Source organism: Lytechinus variegatus, chromosome 11 (genome assembly GCF_018143015.1).
Source record: "Lytechinus variegatus isolate NC3 chromosome 11, Lvar_3.0, whole genome shotgun sequence".
Classification (NCBI taxonomy): domain Eukaryota; kingdom Metazoa; phylum Echinodermata; class Echinoidea; order Temnopleuroida; family Toxopneustidae; genus Lytechinus; species Lytechinus variegatus.
In genome coordinates this window covers 24,109,531-24,126,485 of record NC_054750.1, presented here as the reverse complement: position 1 = coordinate 24,126,485, position 16,955 = coordinate 24,109,531, and the positions used below count along the sequence as shown (strand labels likewise).

Sequence of the window (16,955 nt, the reverse complement as noted above, 5' to 3'; positions counted from 1 at the left end):
CTCTCTTACTGTCGAGAAAGGATCTTCACTTAAGATGTCGTAACCTTGCATGGCTCCATGACATTTGCTCCTGCAGAAATTGCTTGGATTTGAAATGCACATGTTCGGCCAAACATAAACCAGAGCTTAATACCTTTCCTCAATCTTCATCCCGATCATGAGATGATTCTGATGAAGACGTCATGTCATGAATCCCTAACTTGGAGCTTAACAGTTTGGAAGATACCTAAATTCTTCATGTTTTGCTGTCTTCTTTTCATCACCAGATTGATCGCTTCATGCGTGTCTTCAGCACCGTCGATAACGACAGTGAGTTGAGGATTGCTGCCTACCGGGCCATCATCAGGTGTCCTTCAGAGGAACTCCTTCAGGGCATTGCTAACGCCATGGCCGTGGAACCCACCAACCAAGGTAGGACTGTAGAGCATTTCATAAAGGGTTGGTCCATACGTGATTCCAGCAGATATCTGTTGTACTCTACTGAAATCTTTGTTGCAGATTGGTGCAGAGAAAAAAAAAAGGGGGGGGGGGCCCAAGACGAAGTTAAAAGTTGTGTTTATGGTGGCAGGAGTGGGATTTATAGTCTTTCTGGTCGATAAAAAAATAAGTCAACCTTGACACGACTAATGAGATTTTTCAATTACTACTAAATCTATACTGTAGTTTGTTGGTGATCTAATTTGACGTGTATTTGCATCAAGTTCATGAATGTATCTTTTTGATTGGAAAGTGTCGAGGTAGGGAGATTCATGCCTCAATCTAGAAGAACTTACTTTTTTTTTATCATTATTGTTGTTTATGGGGGGGGGGTAGTGTGACATGAACCAGGATTTCCTCAAGACCCGTCTCTACAACACAGAGGTAATGGTATTTGCATCTTATCCCAAATATGAACTGCGTTATAGAACTTACAGGCTGGACACAATATATGACCTTTGACCTTTCAATCTGTATCTTCCAGTGACCTGCTATGTATCCAGCCATCTTGCCAACCTGAGGAACTCCCAGGACCCCATGGTGCATGACCTCCAGTCTGCCCTCAGCCAGAGCCCCCTTGCCAATGTGACAAAGTGTGGCATGGACTACAGGAAGTTCTCCCACAACTATGGTCTTTCATACTTCGACGGTGAGTGCGAAGCCCCATGCATTTAATCGGGACTTGTGGGGGCCATTTCACATGGCTGTTTGTAAGTTGAGCATTAATTAAAAATGATGGGAGACCATTCCCTCAGCTGAATGAGCTATATTTCTTGAGCCAAATATACCATGGTATGATGTGTTATATTATAAAAATTCCATTCAATATTTGAAAGGAACATGATAAATAAAAGTATATTTCTTAGAGAATGAAGGTTTGGAATGATGTGCTTTATGATCATCACCTGCAGAAATAAAATAACTTTTTTTTGCACCCGCGTGGGAAATGGATTATTTTCGGGAATTTATATCACATGACACATGGAGGAACTGTGACATCACAATATCAAAACTTCAAAAAGATTGTAAAACTGTTATTCTTTGATGAAGTTTTATCAAGCCGTAACCATTTTTTTAAAATCAACTCATTGGCATGGTGAACGTCCCAATTAAATTGCATCTTGCATTTTTATTTTGTAGATGAGAGTGGCAATGGCATCCATTTTGATGGTGACGTTGTCTTCTCCTCCGAATCCTACCTCCCAAGGAGTGGCAGGTTGGCCATGAATGTGGATGTCTTCGGATACGGACTTGATCTCTTTGAGGTATATGATACACCATTTAGAAATTTTCACAGCTATGTGTATTGAATGAACATTATTGTTACTACGTAAGCTAACACAACCCCAACCAATTGTGAATCGTAGCTCAAGTATTCTGTTTGCTTACTGTATGTTTCCAACATCGTAGGAAGTAATCACATCTGTATAAGGACATGCTGCACATGAAATCAAAAGTAGATTGAGAGGTTGTTAAGAAAAGACAATTTCCAAGAAGTAAAACATTCTTAAAACCATTCTACAAATTTGTTAATGCAGTACATCATTGATCAGGGTTGCCTTTACGAGCTATGAAATATTGCCAAAACCATGATTGGAAGTGGTTTTTTTTTGAGATTGTCATTATACCAAGGATTCTTTGATTGCTGTGTTGGTGAACAATATCGAAATATCATCGAAGAAATCACGTGCCATTTGAATGGGCCACATCATGTAAATGCATGAAATCCGAAAGAGACCAATTTCTTAGTATTGATGTTGACAGTGCATCGATAATATATAGCATGCAGTCTCTATTTGTATATTCAAATCCGCAATACCCCCGGTTTTAGCGTCAGCTGCTGTTTCTAGCGCTTGGTACATTTGAGGATTTAATCCTGCTGGGTACCCATTTACCTCAGCTGGGTGGAGTGCAGCACAATTAAGGTGAATTCCCTGTTGGCGGAAAACATGCTGTAGCTGAGATTTGAACCTGTGACCCTCTGATTGAAAGACACGTGTTAGAGCACCAGGTGGGTGTTTCATAAAGCTGTTCCTAGGTCACAACTCAATTACATAGGGATATCACATCGCACAAAAAAGGATCACCGGTCATCCGTAAAGTCATTTCTTATCTTAGGAATAGCTTCATGAAACACCCACCAGACCACTTAATATGACTAATATGTAATGGTATATTGGGTGTTCTCTTAGTTGGATGCCAGGACAGAGGGATGGCAAGAAGCCCTGGAGTCCCTGATGGCACACAGCGATGAGGACCGTGATGCCAACATGATTCGATCGGTTCAGAGGATGTTCAAGAAACGCGCCAGGCGACAGAGGAGGGAAGGCATCAAGAATTCTGCACTGAATAAGATCAGGAACCAGGTGATGAACAATTTCTATCTGGGTCAGCCTAGGGAATAAATGAGGACGATGGGCTACTTCCCCTGAAATCTCCCCGAAATGCATGCTTCAGGGTGACCAATATCTCTTGAGTCGCCCCAAGATCTGTTACAAACAATATTCAAAATTATTTACAAAATCAATATGCTAACTATGGCAGAATAATGATGTTTGCCTTTACTGTATATGCTTGATGCCCCCCCCCAAGTAGCCCTTAAAATGAAAGAAATAGCCCTCAAAATTCTGCAATTGCCCCAATGGGAGAAAAAAAAGACAGCCTTTAAAAATTCAGATTATTTCCTTTCCTGATCTGGTTGATTCCACCACATACATTGAACATTCCTTTACGTATTTAAAATGACTGTTACAAATGGTATTGCTCCAAATTCTCAAAGGTAGTTTTTGATCGGTGGTTTTAATCGTGGTGTATGTAGACTGCATGCATCTGGTTTTGTAAGTGTGTATAGTTCAATTGAAGTTTAATATCAAGATTTTGTACCTCTGTACTCTTACATGTATATCCTACTGGACTTTGCACACTCCAGTGTAATTCTTATGTATCATACACAAAAACATTGTATTTCCATTTTAAAGTTGTTTATTATTTACACTGTATTCTACATAAAAATATACAATCATGATTATACTGGGTTCTTTACAATTAAATATTCATTGTTCACTCTAACAGTATGAATCAAACCATGACTTGGAGCAGGAGGAGATCGAGCAAGCTTCGTTGGCAATGAAGGTCTTTGGTAATGACGTCTTCTACAAGGACCGTGATGACTTTGAGCGTATGGCTGAGAAGTTCAGCAGGGAAAACATCATGCAGGTAAGGAGATACATAAACACGGTATATATTATAATTTTTTACTGATAGGGTGTGTAATATAACATTCTTCTGACTGCCAGAACCCTCTTTCCTGATGGGACATGAAGAGAATTGAAGATACATGAATGTGGTATATAATAATGTATTAATGAATGATGGGGTGGGCAACATAGCATACGTGACTGTAACTTTACATTTTCCTGTTGGCCCAAGATTGCAAAGGAGGATGGTTGAAGATTGGTATATATTGAGTATTATTGACTAATAGGTTGTGAAATATAACATTCTTTTGACCGTCAGAGTTATATTTTTGTGATGGATTAATAAAGGGAGTGGAAGATATGTAAACATGATATTTTGTATTAATGAATGATAGGGTGTGGAAATTAATTGTTGCACCGGCTTTAGCCAGTGGAGACTTATGAAAAAATCCCAGTTTCAAACTGACCTTTTTATGCATAGATTTTCTAGCAGAATGGTGTAATCAATAACTTATGCCAGAGTTAATACCAGAATTGCTTTTGACCCATCAAATTTTCAATTTCAGTAGCTTATATCATGAGACAAATTCTTCAAATTTGAGTTGTCTTCTTTGAGACCTTAAAGACATCAAAACAGTGTGAAATTGGAGAATATTTACCTTTTAAGTATTCAGCGAAAGCATTCATTATTTCATTGAAAGTAATACTTGCATAAGTTTAGCATATCTGACATGCTCCCTCAAATCCAATTTTGCAGAGAAGGCAAAAAGGAGTTTCTTGAAAAAAAAACCCAAACTTTTAGCCCTGACTTTTAAATTTTCATCAAACAACCTTCTAAATCTCGGTTCCAAAGGGCTAACCTTCATTAAACATACATTCCTATTTCCAATTGTTAACTGCCCACAGATCATCGCATCCCTGACCACGCACAGGACCCATGAATACAGTCTGAACAAGAACTTCAAGGCATCCAAGGTGTCCATCCCGACAATGGCTGGTATGCCTCTAGAGGTCAACATCCAAGGAGCATTCAACAGCATCCTGAAGGCATCAGGGAAGCTGGACGTCCTGGGCATGGTGGCCAGTCCAAGGACACTGGCTATCAAGGGAGTTTTTGAGCCAAGGTAAGCCATTTCACTTGCTATATCTTGCTAATCTAAAATATGTTGCTTTATGTTGGATACTTATATTGATATTGTATACACAATACAACATCCATTTTTTTTTTAATTATGAGAGTGCAGGCGATGTATTATCATAATCAAGTAATATCATCATGATGTTTAAGATCGATTGTTTTGACAGCCGATCCCGGTAAACATTCAAACTAAGCTGAAAGAGTATTGATAAATCATTCAATGTGCAATTTAGGATGATGAATTTCGCTCAAGTTCATCTTGACAGTACCATCTTATGGACCCAATATTTCCATATTGACTATTGTAGTACGCAGAATGGATACTTAAATATTTTCCTGAACTTGATTTGTTTTAGTGCGGCCATTGAGGTGAGCAGTAACATGATGGTGGATGCCCATTGCGCCCGTAGCGGTCTGTCTCACAAGGTCAACATGGCCACATCCCTCAGCCTCGGAGGCAGCCTGTCCTTCGAGGATGGGATGCTCAAGGTCAAGGTTGACGCTCCACCAAGACGAGAGACCGTCATCAAGGCATCGTAAGTATTTACAGAGGATAGGAAGACGTCACAGTTCTTAGAATATCATATGTTATCTGTTGGATGAAGATAATGGGAATTGATCCGAAATCATTTCTAGTAATATCTTTTTGATAAATTACTTAAATAAACACAATCATAATTAAACCTGAAATAAAGTTATATGGTAATTATAAGAAGGATAAAGATTGATTTATTGATTACATAATAGATAGACATCTTTCTATGCACTTTACATAGTAAGACATAAATACATTAATATTTTATGGAATTAAAACTAGAACTATTAGTAAGAATTCCAAAACTGATATTGAGTGTAGGAATTACTGATTCAAGATGAAAGTAAAACATGGGATAATTGAATCAAAGTTAGGCCTTAGACATTTTAAACACCATTTTTGGGAGAAATTTAAACCAGCCAGAACATGTCAGATTAGCATCTTTGCATATGATTAAATTCCTTTTTTTTTTTGCCAGATCCTCCCTGTCCTTCATGCAGGGTAATGATCAACTGGTTGCCGTATCTGAGCCAGAAATCTCCATGGATGAAACTTTTGCCAATCCAAGATACTCTCTTCATATCACTGGAACCAGACCAGCTGCACCCTTCTGTCTGGTGAGAATCTGCTTCTTTATAGCCTCCTTATACCCTTTCATAAACCCAATTATGCGGCTAATAGCAGCACAATTTGGTCCTAAAATCGGAGGAGGACCAGAGTTATCCGCATTATTTTGATGCTGCTATTATCCGCATAAGAGCAGCATAGGGACCAGATTATGACTTTATGAACGCATTTCCAAATAATGTGGATAATTGCCATGGTGCGGTCACAAGGTCACCCTTTTCCAACACCACCACATCGGAGGGGGCGTGTGCAGTTGTCATGACGATTATCCTCCTTTTTCAGGACGGGCGCTCGTAAAAATAGTGCGAATTATTTTCGGAGTTTGTGAACGCAATTTTTATTGAATTATCCGCATTACTCTTAGGCGGCTAATTGGAGGATGGGTTTATGAAAAGGGTTTTACTGTTTATTTTTTTTACCTTACACACAGAAACAGTGACACTACACATTTATTTCTTATTGAATTGTCACATTTTGATAATGACCATGTCCAGCTCAATTAAATGTAAAGGAAGTACACTTTTAATTGATTAAACTAGTTAAATGCCTTTAATCTCAATCTTTGGTTGGAATATCTAATGGTCTCACTTGATTCCTTAGATATTTTACTGCAGTGTAATAAAAAGAAGTAAATCATCCCCCCTGCTTACCAAAGTCTTTAAACACTTATATCTAAAAAAATGTTAATTTGTCTCTTGAGTATGGTTCACAGTGACAAAATTCTCATATGATGATTTACTGGTACCAATGGGACAGATGATGCTACATGTATCATTGGTATTTCAACTTTCCATTCATGACAGTTTGGTAGTATGACAGAAGTCTTGCTTATCATCACCTACATGTATAGGCTTTTCTGACCCATCCTAGAGTATTGAACTATGATATTGTCAGCAATTGTTCAATTTCATCATTGCAATGATCATATATAGGAGCACATGATGAAAAAAACAAACAAGCAAATTGGACATTAATCGGTTCATGGTGGCTCAAATTATGGGATCTCGGGGTGTTTCTCAAGGATTTAGGTGTGGCTTGGAGTCGTTCTGCAATTTTGTTTGCTTGCGGTACATAGTGCATCGCCAGTTTGGTAAGATCAATCACACTGGATGCACACGACCATGTATCCATCAATTACTGTAGGTTACATGTATGTGCTAAATATCATGTGCGCATTGGCACATAAAGCATGACTCTCAGTCAACCTTAAAGTCTTTGTGAAACACCCCCCTAGGAATATTCCTGGCTGAGATAAAGAATCTCAATGATATCTGCATTACCCACCACTAATATACTGCAACATGTTTCACAAATCAGTTCTTTTCCTTCTCTGTTTTGATAGCCCGGTGCATTATTCCACACCTGGGGAATAGAGATCACATTAGACAAGCTTGAGGATAGCCTTGTTTCCTACGATCTTGAGGTTGGATTCAGGACAAAGCAGGTAGAAATCTTCATCGTATTTTAGGGAGCTGTAGATGTAATTATGATAACATTTCGCTTTTATGTTGTACCTTATGCATAGGATGGATGTCTCTAGAAGCGTTTTGCAGATATCTGTATTTTATTCTATTTTTATTCTTCGGACAGTTCTTAATGAATTTGAAATTGAATCGATTAATAAACTTCATTCACTCAACATGACAATTTTGTTTAATGATATATATTCAGTGATAACATAAGAATAATTATAGCAGTGTGTCATATATGATGATATGACATTTCATATTAGTTCAACTCTTTTCTTTGTTGTGTTTGTCACAGAGTGTCAGGAACGGTGAGATCGTGAAAGTTGATGAGGTCCGTCTTTTAGTTGGTGCTGAAGGCAGTGAGAGCATTGGGGTGTACAGCATGGATCTGTTCTATCACCGTGCCAATTCAACACTTCTTATTGATGCAAAAACTCCATTCCATGGCAGCACGTATTTCATAGGTATGAACAACATGGTGTGAATGTGTTTTAGATTTGCCATTTGGTGTAATGCATTTCAACTTCAAAACAATTTGTGTGATAACCATTTGGTCTAATAAATATGTACCAGATCTTGTACCAGTTTGTCTAATTTCCAGTCAGTGGGATACTGTCTGTTCAGTATTCAGTGCAACTGTTAGAAGTTGAAAAACCACCACTAGTCGAAACAATAATGAAAGATCAGTATGAGAGGCCAGAGAATGGTTTTAGAAGTGGGGGAAGGGGGGCTGACCATGCAAAAGATAGGAAGCAGATGGTAATGCTTCTGTTTTTGTGCAAAAAAAGACCCCCCCCCCTTGCCGAGTTCGCAGCCCCTGTTTATCAAAATACTGTAGTCGAGTACATGTAAGTGCATGTATATCTTGATTCTGCAATGTCTTCCCTCCAGGATCACTCCAAAATGAGCAAACCAACAAGAGACTTCACCTGCAAGCAACTTCAGATGCTACCGGAACTGTTCAGACCTACGTCTTGGACGCTGGTATGGACACCATCCCACTGTCCAACGGTATCAAGTTCATCCCAGTCTTCTCCTTGACGATCCCAGAGCTTGTGAGCTACAACCTAGAGGGATACATCAGCAGCACCGACCAGGATAAGGTGGTGGATCTCAGCCTGGTCGATGGATCAGAGCAAAGGCTTATTTCCCTGAGAGGTAAATCACAATTTTTTTTCATATCAAGCAGGTATTTGTTATTCTTGAGAGTTCATGAGAAGTGGATTGTGATTTTCCAATCCCAGAACTCTGGAAAGAACTAAAAATTTAGCACTTGTCGCTGTTGATGTAGTTCTGATGGACAACGTTCGATGTAGTTTTTAATCGGCGAACAATTTTTATGTTGGATATCATCCCTTTTGAGGAATTCCTTGTAAAGCTCATTACAGGTAACCTGTGTGTATTTGCTTGTCTTTAAGAGCATTGTTTTTTTTATTTGCAAAGGGCATTTATGAGAGGTCCGTATCTTAGCACGTATCAAGTGCATGCTCTCAATTAAATGCTTTTTGCTCAATGTACCAATATTTGTACAGGCACTTGTGAAAGATCTTTGCATTCATCATTCAGATATGATAGTTTCGTCTGCGGACAAATCATGTACATAGCAATTCATTGTGGCTTACTCAGTTACTATTTGACCCTTACCTGCACTCAACCCAGGTGAGGTAAATGGGTACGGCAGGAAATAATTCCTCAAAAAGCTGTGTGCAGCTGAATCGATAGCCTAGCTTAGCCGGGTAAGAATAATAGCAGGGACAGCTGGGAGAACAGTTTTCGGAACTGAAGTGGCTACTCTGGGTAAATATGCCGTTATTATTATTATATTACCTTTGATCTTTGATTTTTCTTCAGGTGACTTCATCAAGAATGACACCATGCGCCTCCTGTCCGTGTCCGGTAACGTTGGTGCCTTCTCCGGCTCCCTCCAGGGGGGCTACAAGTCGGAAACCACACCCTCATCTCGCATGATCACTCCCATCTTCAGCCTTACCAGCGCTTTCCCTGTTGTCTCTTTGAGACTTGGTGGAGGCCCTCTTGTCCTCTCGGACAATGGTGTGACCATGGGTGAACTCTACCTCACCTCAGCCAACTCAAGACTGATTGAGATATCCCGTGAGTATGATTCAGAACTATCGTTCTTTTATTAGCTTATCTGGTCTGTAGGGCCGGTGACGCCACATTTGCTCCTACGACAGTATCTCTGGTCGTAATATCTCATAGCGCATAGGGTTAAAGTTAGGATTGTTAAAGGGGTTTTGTTTCAGAATGATGTAAAGAAAAGGATTATTATTTATTTTGTTGTGGACGTTTGATTTTCTGTTTGGCTTAACATGCAGATTTTTCATTGGAGTAATTAGTGCCATAGCAATCTTCACTGGACCAAATGTCAGGGAACTGTAGGGCTAGGGGCCAGTTGCAGAAGGAGTTGTAATCAGACACAACTTAAAAAAAAAATCAAATGCATCTTGATTTTGTGCTGATCAGACGTGTATTTAGGACTTGCGTCCTACGTTACTTTAAATGTAATTCTCTGCAACGGGACCCTGATGTCTGTCATCTGGCGTCTGTTGTCCGCTGTCTTTCCACATTTTGAAGACGCTTCTTTTTTGTCATTTCATGTCTGATTTGAATTCTGTTTGCCTTAAAATGATCAGACTATGTTGGGATTCAAATCTGCTACATCGAATATGTTAATTTCTGCGCATTTTTCAAATTTCGCATGAAGTGTTTTGATTATTAGTTGCCGTTATTGCTGTAATAATAACTTCTGTTTACCCATTCTCTGTATCACCACCTGTACCTAACTTTAAATGATTTGCAATTCATTCAAGTTAATAGCAACTTAATCTTCTACTTAAAGAGAAAAAAACTGATATCAAGTATACATATGCAGAGATATTGAGTAGGATCCCTTTGAACTTCTTCCGTTTGTGACATAGAAATTTGAAATTCAAGATTTTTGTTTGACCTTTCAACTTCAGACCTACACCTCGAGAAAAGTGAGAGGAGGTTTGGTGTCCAGGGTATGATCAAAGAAATCATTCCTTTCGGCATCGAGTTTGAGATGACCAACGACGAGCAGAGACAGTACTCCGTGGATCTGACCGTCAACTCCATGGGCTCATACAACATTCAGGGTACACTCTTCAACAAGTCAGCAGACTCTATCTACAGGATTGAGGTCGTGACGTCAGTCAACGGCAATGAGTACTTCAATGTAACAAGTGAGTGTGAAATAATTATCACGTCAATTAAGTGTCTGACCTATTGTAAGTTGAATAGAGCTAGGTCTGTTTTTCATCATACCTTATTAGCGCCAGGACCTGGCAGAGATACTTGTACTTCCCTCTGTTGAATGCATACCATTAGAAGAAGATACTGTAGGAAATTCATAATTCAATATCCACTGTTGTACTTACATTGACTGTTGAAGATCTTGTTGTATTTTGTGGCTTTTCATTGATTGGTGATTTTAAGTTGCATCTGAGTCCCAATACTTTCTCATGAACAGAGATGTCATGACTTTATCAAAGCATAGTCGAATGATGTGTAAGTCATTTCAGATGACTTTCCCTTTATTAGGATGAAGTACATGTACAGTTTAATTGTAAAGTAAATTCATTCTCAACTTCTGGGGGCAATTGAAATATTTGTAACAGGGTTTGGTGATATGGTGATTTTTTTTTGCCTGATTGCTATTCATCTGAAAGATAAGAAAGCATGAATGCTTGTAAGCAAGCAACCAGGGGACTGTAGACATAAGGTCCTCTCTGAGGGACTTGGTAATGCCTCATCAAAGGGCACTAGTGAGTCAAGTGGGAATCGAACCGGGGTCACCAGAATCCGAAACCCTGGCTCTACCAACTGAGCTAAGACACCTCCTTTTAAACCTGTTTGCCACTGAATTCCGCAATTCCCATAGATTTTTGCACAGGGGCCATGTGGTTCGAGTATGTAGACAGCAGGATAAGCATGAAGCATTCTTGTCCCATGACAGGTGAATTCAAGAACCAAGTCAGCACGCATCAGTACCTGGACACCATCATCAAGTTCAGAGGCAATCAGATCTTCAGGACCAAGAACGGTCTTCAGGTCCAGCCCATGAATTCCGGGAACAGGTTCACCCCGATCTTCCTCTTGGAAACAAACGAGCTTGGAAGTCTCTCTCTGGGAGGATCAGTCAATGTATTAGTGCACAGTGGAATCTTGATCAACAACCTGAGGCTGATTGGTACTGAAGATATTGTAACTCTCAGTGGTATGTATTGCTGATATGTTAAGCCGTTAAGCCCTATATGCCCAAAATTTATCTGGCTAGTGTCCATGGGCAGTGGGTAATATGGTATGTACTGAAATCAAATTGTGTTCAATGGGTTAAAGGGTAACCTAACTTTGGTGGTGAAATGATTTGTGTGAAAGGGTAAAACATGAGAAGAACAGAAAGGTAAGGTAGCTAGCAATGGCAAATCAAAATGAAAATCAGTATTAGGGGGTAAAATGAGAATAACAAAATAATGAGTGAGTAACCCAATCTTTATATCTGCAATAAAGAGGGCAGTATTCATTTTAATCATTTAAACAGTCAAGTGTCAAAATTTTAAGATTTTTTAAAAAATTTTAGGCATTTTATGTAAATGCCCCCAAATGCAGTTTCCCCCTATCCAAACCCCAGAATTTAGTGCAAAATGAATGGGCGCACAAAAAAATTGTTTCCACTTCTTCCCTTCAAATCCCAGAATTTTGTGCAAATGACAAATGACAAGCTGCAGTTGTTATGAGATTGTTGGCACATTTCTCAGAATTTAAGGAACACCATTAGCTCAAACCTTAAGAAATTTTTATTTAATCTTAAGTAGGTGCTCAAACATCAAAGAATAATTTTCATTTATGGACAATGAATAAATACTTATACTTATAGAGTCCCATATCTTTACAAGTAACAATTCTTTGTTTTTCATCTGCATTCAGGCTCTGCTTCCCTGGACCGTGAAATAAGGACTATCGACTGGACATTGAATGTTGGTGGTGCTTACGTCATCGGGGGTGTATCAGGGTCTGCCTCCCACCGTGATAACACTCTGACCTTCCAGTCATCTTTGACATTAGATGGATCAAGCCAACCTGACTACAGCCTCAACATTGAACTTCAGAACTCGACCGCAGAGGTTTGTAGTTCCATTGAAACTCATTTGACCCAAGATTGTTCAATCTTAGGGGTTGGTGCAAGAAATTATTTGCAATCAGTTGCTGATCACTGTTCCAAATTTACGATTGATAGATCCATTTAAACTAAAGCAAATTAGTTTAACTTCTTGTTTCAAAAAGCAGACCAACAATTAAATGCAAGTTTGCAATCAATTTCATTACTTATGATTGATTTTTGGAGCCTAAGTTTACTTGGAATTGATTGCAAGTTAATTGCAAACTCTCCATTAAATTGGTTCCATGACAGTTGCTCTGGCGACAATTGCTCTGATGGAAAATCTGCGCTATAAGCCACACATAAAACCTAATCTTCAGAACTAAATAAACCCTTATCCTTATCTTTACATTATTCTGAATCAGAAACTCTTATTACAATCCTTACTCTAGCCCTATGCCTTCTGAGAAATTAAGACCAGAGTAGTTGTCGCAAGAGCTAATGTCGTCTCACATTTTTTCTCGGTCACCTTTGCATCACTTAAAGTGTTTCCTTATATTAGAAAAAAAATTGAATGACAACTTACCTTGATTTAGATTGACTGAGAACACAGTACCAATGGTAACTGTCAGATAAAACATATTTTCTTGGATAAAACGTTCTTTCCTGAAATGCTTCCCAGGGTCCTGTAACATAAAGGTTTGCGATCAATCGCTAAATAGCATTGGCCTATCAAAATCATTTTTGCATATGAAATTAGTTCAAAATGTTGGCAAGTAAACAATCAAAATATGTTCCTTCATACATGTATCTACAATCCATCATAAACCTTTATGTTACTGGGGACACAGGTATGCTATTGTGATTTATCCTGAAGGCCAACAAGGCTTATTTCAGACTACAGTATTAAGTTCATAGAACTGATGTTTCAACAATGTACTTTGCATAAGTTGATATAATATAATAATAATATTCCCCTTTTATATAGCACTTAATACATGTGAACGACGTATCTAAGCGCCGTACAGATAATATTTGTAACCCCAGTCATTGAATCCTGGCATGCAATGTATGCACCTTCTCCCCTCCCTTTGGAACATTCCAAAAAAAAGTTCCAAGACTCATTTGCTAGGGACACTACATAGGCTTTTGCATCCTACTGGGTTTAGCATCTCCTGACTCTCGAGAATTGAAAAGTAAACCTGTCCATGTTATCACTGTTTCTTGATCAGGGTGAGATCTTTGCATGGGACGGCAAGATTGAGCTGGACATGCCCCACCATCCTGAGCTGAGCTTCCGTATGGACACCGAATATGCCTTATCTGATGGCCGATCCAGCGGAAACGTCTTCAGGCTCTGCTACGATGGAATTGACTGTACTTCTACTGATAAGAGGGTATGAGCACAGAAACCTCTTGTTTTTTGTAATCTGTGTTTTCTTTGATGTTGACCTGTGAACTGTCAATAATTTTAAGGTCACAAGGTTCAAGGTCGAAGGTAACTAGAATTTTTGTACCTGAAAAATACATTTTATCGTGAGAACTGAATTTTTATTCATTTTGAAGGATCACTCATGTATTCATATGGGAGTGGTGTTGACTTTGAGAAGATTTTGGGATCACTGGGTTGAAGGTCAAGTACTTGAAAAAAATGTCATTCATAAAAGTTGCTGTTCTCACAGTAACTTCTCATAATGGCTTCTATAAAACAGATCAAATTTGAAGTTGACTTTGAGTAATGATCTGATTAGGATATTGGGAATCATAAAAATGTATGAAAAGTCAATTGATTAATTTCATGATATATTTCACATGTTACAATTATGGAGGCATAAAGTTTCACGAAGCATAGTTCAGAATCCATGTAATTTTGATAATGTTTTGTAAGAATAGGTAAGTGATGCATGCACAATGTGAATGCCATTGAAACGGAATTCATGATACTAATATTTAGCATATCATAAAGTTATATTACTTTCTGGCTAGTGACTAATGGTTTGATGAAAAACTCTCCCTTGCACACTATGATGCGACTTTAACTTCAGATGAAGAACAAAAAAAAATGTCATCATATTCCTGCTCTCATCCGTGTTTTTGTTCCCCCTTGATCACCCCTCCAACACTCCAGATCACTTTGAGCCATGACCTGACCTTCAGTCATGTAAGGAACGTTTCATACAGTCATGACATGGAAGTGTCCTACACTCATCCTGCTGTTGGTGTTGACTTGTCGATGGAATGGACCACCGGATGTGTCGTAGGTGTTGTAGGTGCCTCCTCCGGCATGGAGCTGACTCTGAGGGACCATGAAGAGGATCTATTCACCACCACCATGAGGTACACCGCAGAAGGACCGTCCACCAACGGCTCCGTAACGATCCTCCTCACGGCTCCAGGTTACTTCGATTACGAGTCCACAGACATTTTCCACTTCAGCAACCCCATGGACATCCTTTGGTTATCGAGGTACAGATCTGGCGAGCAGGTCATGAGCTTCCTCGTGCGCTTCAATATGACTGCTGAATCTGAAACAGATTTCGGGACGACCACTGTTTTGGAATATACAGACATCAGGAACGATGCCTATACTCTTGAATATATTTTTGACAAACATAACGACAATAAGTTGGACTCGATGGTTATCAAGAAGAATTCTGAGTTGAAACTGTGGAAGCTTGAGGAAGACACGGTGGAGATATCAGAAACCCGAATCTTCACTCGTTACATCCGTGCTTTAAGGACCACGTTCCAACCTGTCCAGGACATACGCTACTACCAAGCGGTGACTATCGATCGTCAAACTGGCAATGCCAATGCAGACCTGCAGCTTCGGTTCCTCCCTGGCCAGAAACCGATCTCCCTCATTGCCGATTTTACAAACAGAAGCACGGAAGCAAAGGAGGACGGCCAGATCATCGCCACTCTTACTCTCCCGAAGACTGCCATCACTGTTCTCACTGAAGGAAAGCTCGAGAAGGGTGTCCCGTCCGGCAATATGAGCATTAAGATACAACCTCTTATGAGATCAGCTGAAACCTATGCTGTTGAGTTGGCCATGAAGAACAGGAGCTCCTCATCAAGCCAGGTGTACGACACCGCCTTGACCTTCAGGTCTCCTGCAAATGTTGGGTATGGTCTCAAACACACAGTTGAGTACATGTTTTCTGAAGATCAACCGCCATTTATGACAACTTCTCTCACTGGCATGTGGGGTGGTAAGTCCTAGTAGTAGTATTCATGATGATGGTGATGATGATGAATGTAATGGTGATAATATTGGTGATGATGATGAGAATGATGGTAATGGTGGGGATAATGATGATATTCGCAATAGTGACAATCATTAATTGTTGTGATTATAATAATAATGATAATATTACTGATGATGATTATTTCAATAATGATAATAATTATAGCTTTTCATTGATTTATTTTTTTTAGATTGGTATTATTTGCCAGATGCTCTATTGTTATCATACCGGTTGCATTTATGCTGAAGTATGGAAAATTGTGATTCTAGTTGTATAATATATTTAATTTTTGCATGATGTTTTCATTCTTTGCAGAGGAGGAGGTAGTTTTCGATGGAGCAGTATATGTCCACGACCCCTTGAATGAGGGCATTGCATGTGACCTAAGCCTTACCACCCCAGCTCACGTGTACAGCCTTGGAACTAGGTTTAATATGGAGTCCCGCAACATCACCCTCGCCAAAGACTCCGTCATCATCTGGTCATCCAACTACACCCAGAACTTCCTGGAGAGCGATGCCGGCTTCAGCTACAGCCTACAAATTCTTGAGAGCGTGATGTCCTATGGCTCTGGGCTGACCGTGACCCTGAGTAATATCAGCAATTCCTACGAGTTCAACCTCCAAATACAGGAGAATGATCGGGAGAACCTCTACACCATCTGGGAGCTTGACCTTTTCCCTGGCCAGAAGCGCTTTGACCTGACCACGGAGACCAGGTCAGATTTCTTGCCAGGTTACAACACCAGGACCTCTCTGAACTTTGAGAAAACTGAGCTGGCTTCTACTCTCTTCTACTCACATAATGTGGACAACAGGGACGTGGTAGGTCCCTTTACTGACTGTTTCATATTACTTGACTTTGTAGTAAACATTCGGCATGGCATTGGTTCACAAAAATTTAATCACTTGTTTTGAAAGCACAATTCAACATACTATTCAGTTTATTTTGTCATGATGACACTGAAAATTGCATGCCAAGATGAAAGATGAAAGTATTCTCTTATCTATTATCCTGTTACAAGAGGTTGGATGATAGAAAATTACACATGTATGATGATCAGTGCCACCCAAATATTAATGGCATGTGCACAAACAACATTTCTAGAATCTGGGAATTAC

The 16,955-nt window shown here is 39.4% G+C and overlaps 1 protein-coding gene across 1 annotated transcript in view; it reads left to right on the top strand.

The window, feature by feature from the left end:
* The window catches only part of LOC121423558, a 49,244-nt gene that overhangs the window by 12,340 nt on the left and 19,949 nt on the right, over positions 1-16,955 (top strand). The window contains exons 11-28 of the mRNA XM_041618910.1: positions 267-411; positions 962-1,126; positions 1,618-1,742; positions 2,670-2,843; positions 3,550-3,693; positions 4,581-4,798; positions 5,169-5,348; positions 5,826-5,964; positions 7,317-7,418; positions 7,739-7,907; positions 8,335-8,601; positions 9,295-9,555; positions 10,425-10,667; positions 11,441-11,701; positions 12,412-12,608; positions 13,816-13,980; positions 14,712-15,798; positions 16,150-16,658. Coding sequence (XP_041474844.1) covers positions 267-411; positions 962-1,126; positions 1,618-1,742; positions 2,670-2,843; positions 3,550-3,693; positions 4,581-4,798; positions 5,169-5,348; positions 5,826-5,964; positions 7,317-7,418; positions 7,739-7,907; positions 8,335-8,601; positions 9,295-9,555; positions 10,425-10,667; positions 11,441-11,701; positions 12,412-12,608; positions 13,816-13,980; positions 14,712-15,798; positions 16,150-16,658 — 4,551 coding nt within the window. The remainder of the gene's footprint in view (positions 1-266; positions 412-961; positions 1,127-1,617; positions 1,743-2,669; positions 2,844-3,549; positions 3,694-4,580; positions 4,799-5,168; positions 5,349-5,825; positions 5,965-7,316; positions 7,419-7,738; positions 7,908-8,334; positions 8,602-9,294; positions 9,556-10,424; positions 10,668-11,440; positions 11,702-12,411; positions 12,609-13,815; positions 13,981-14,711; positions 15,799-16,149; positions 16,659-16,955) is intronic.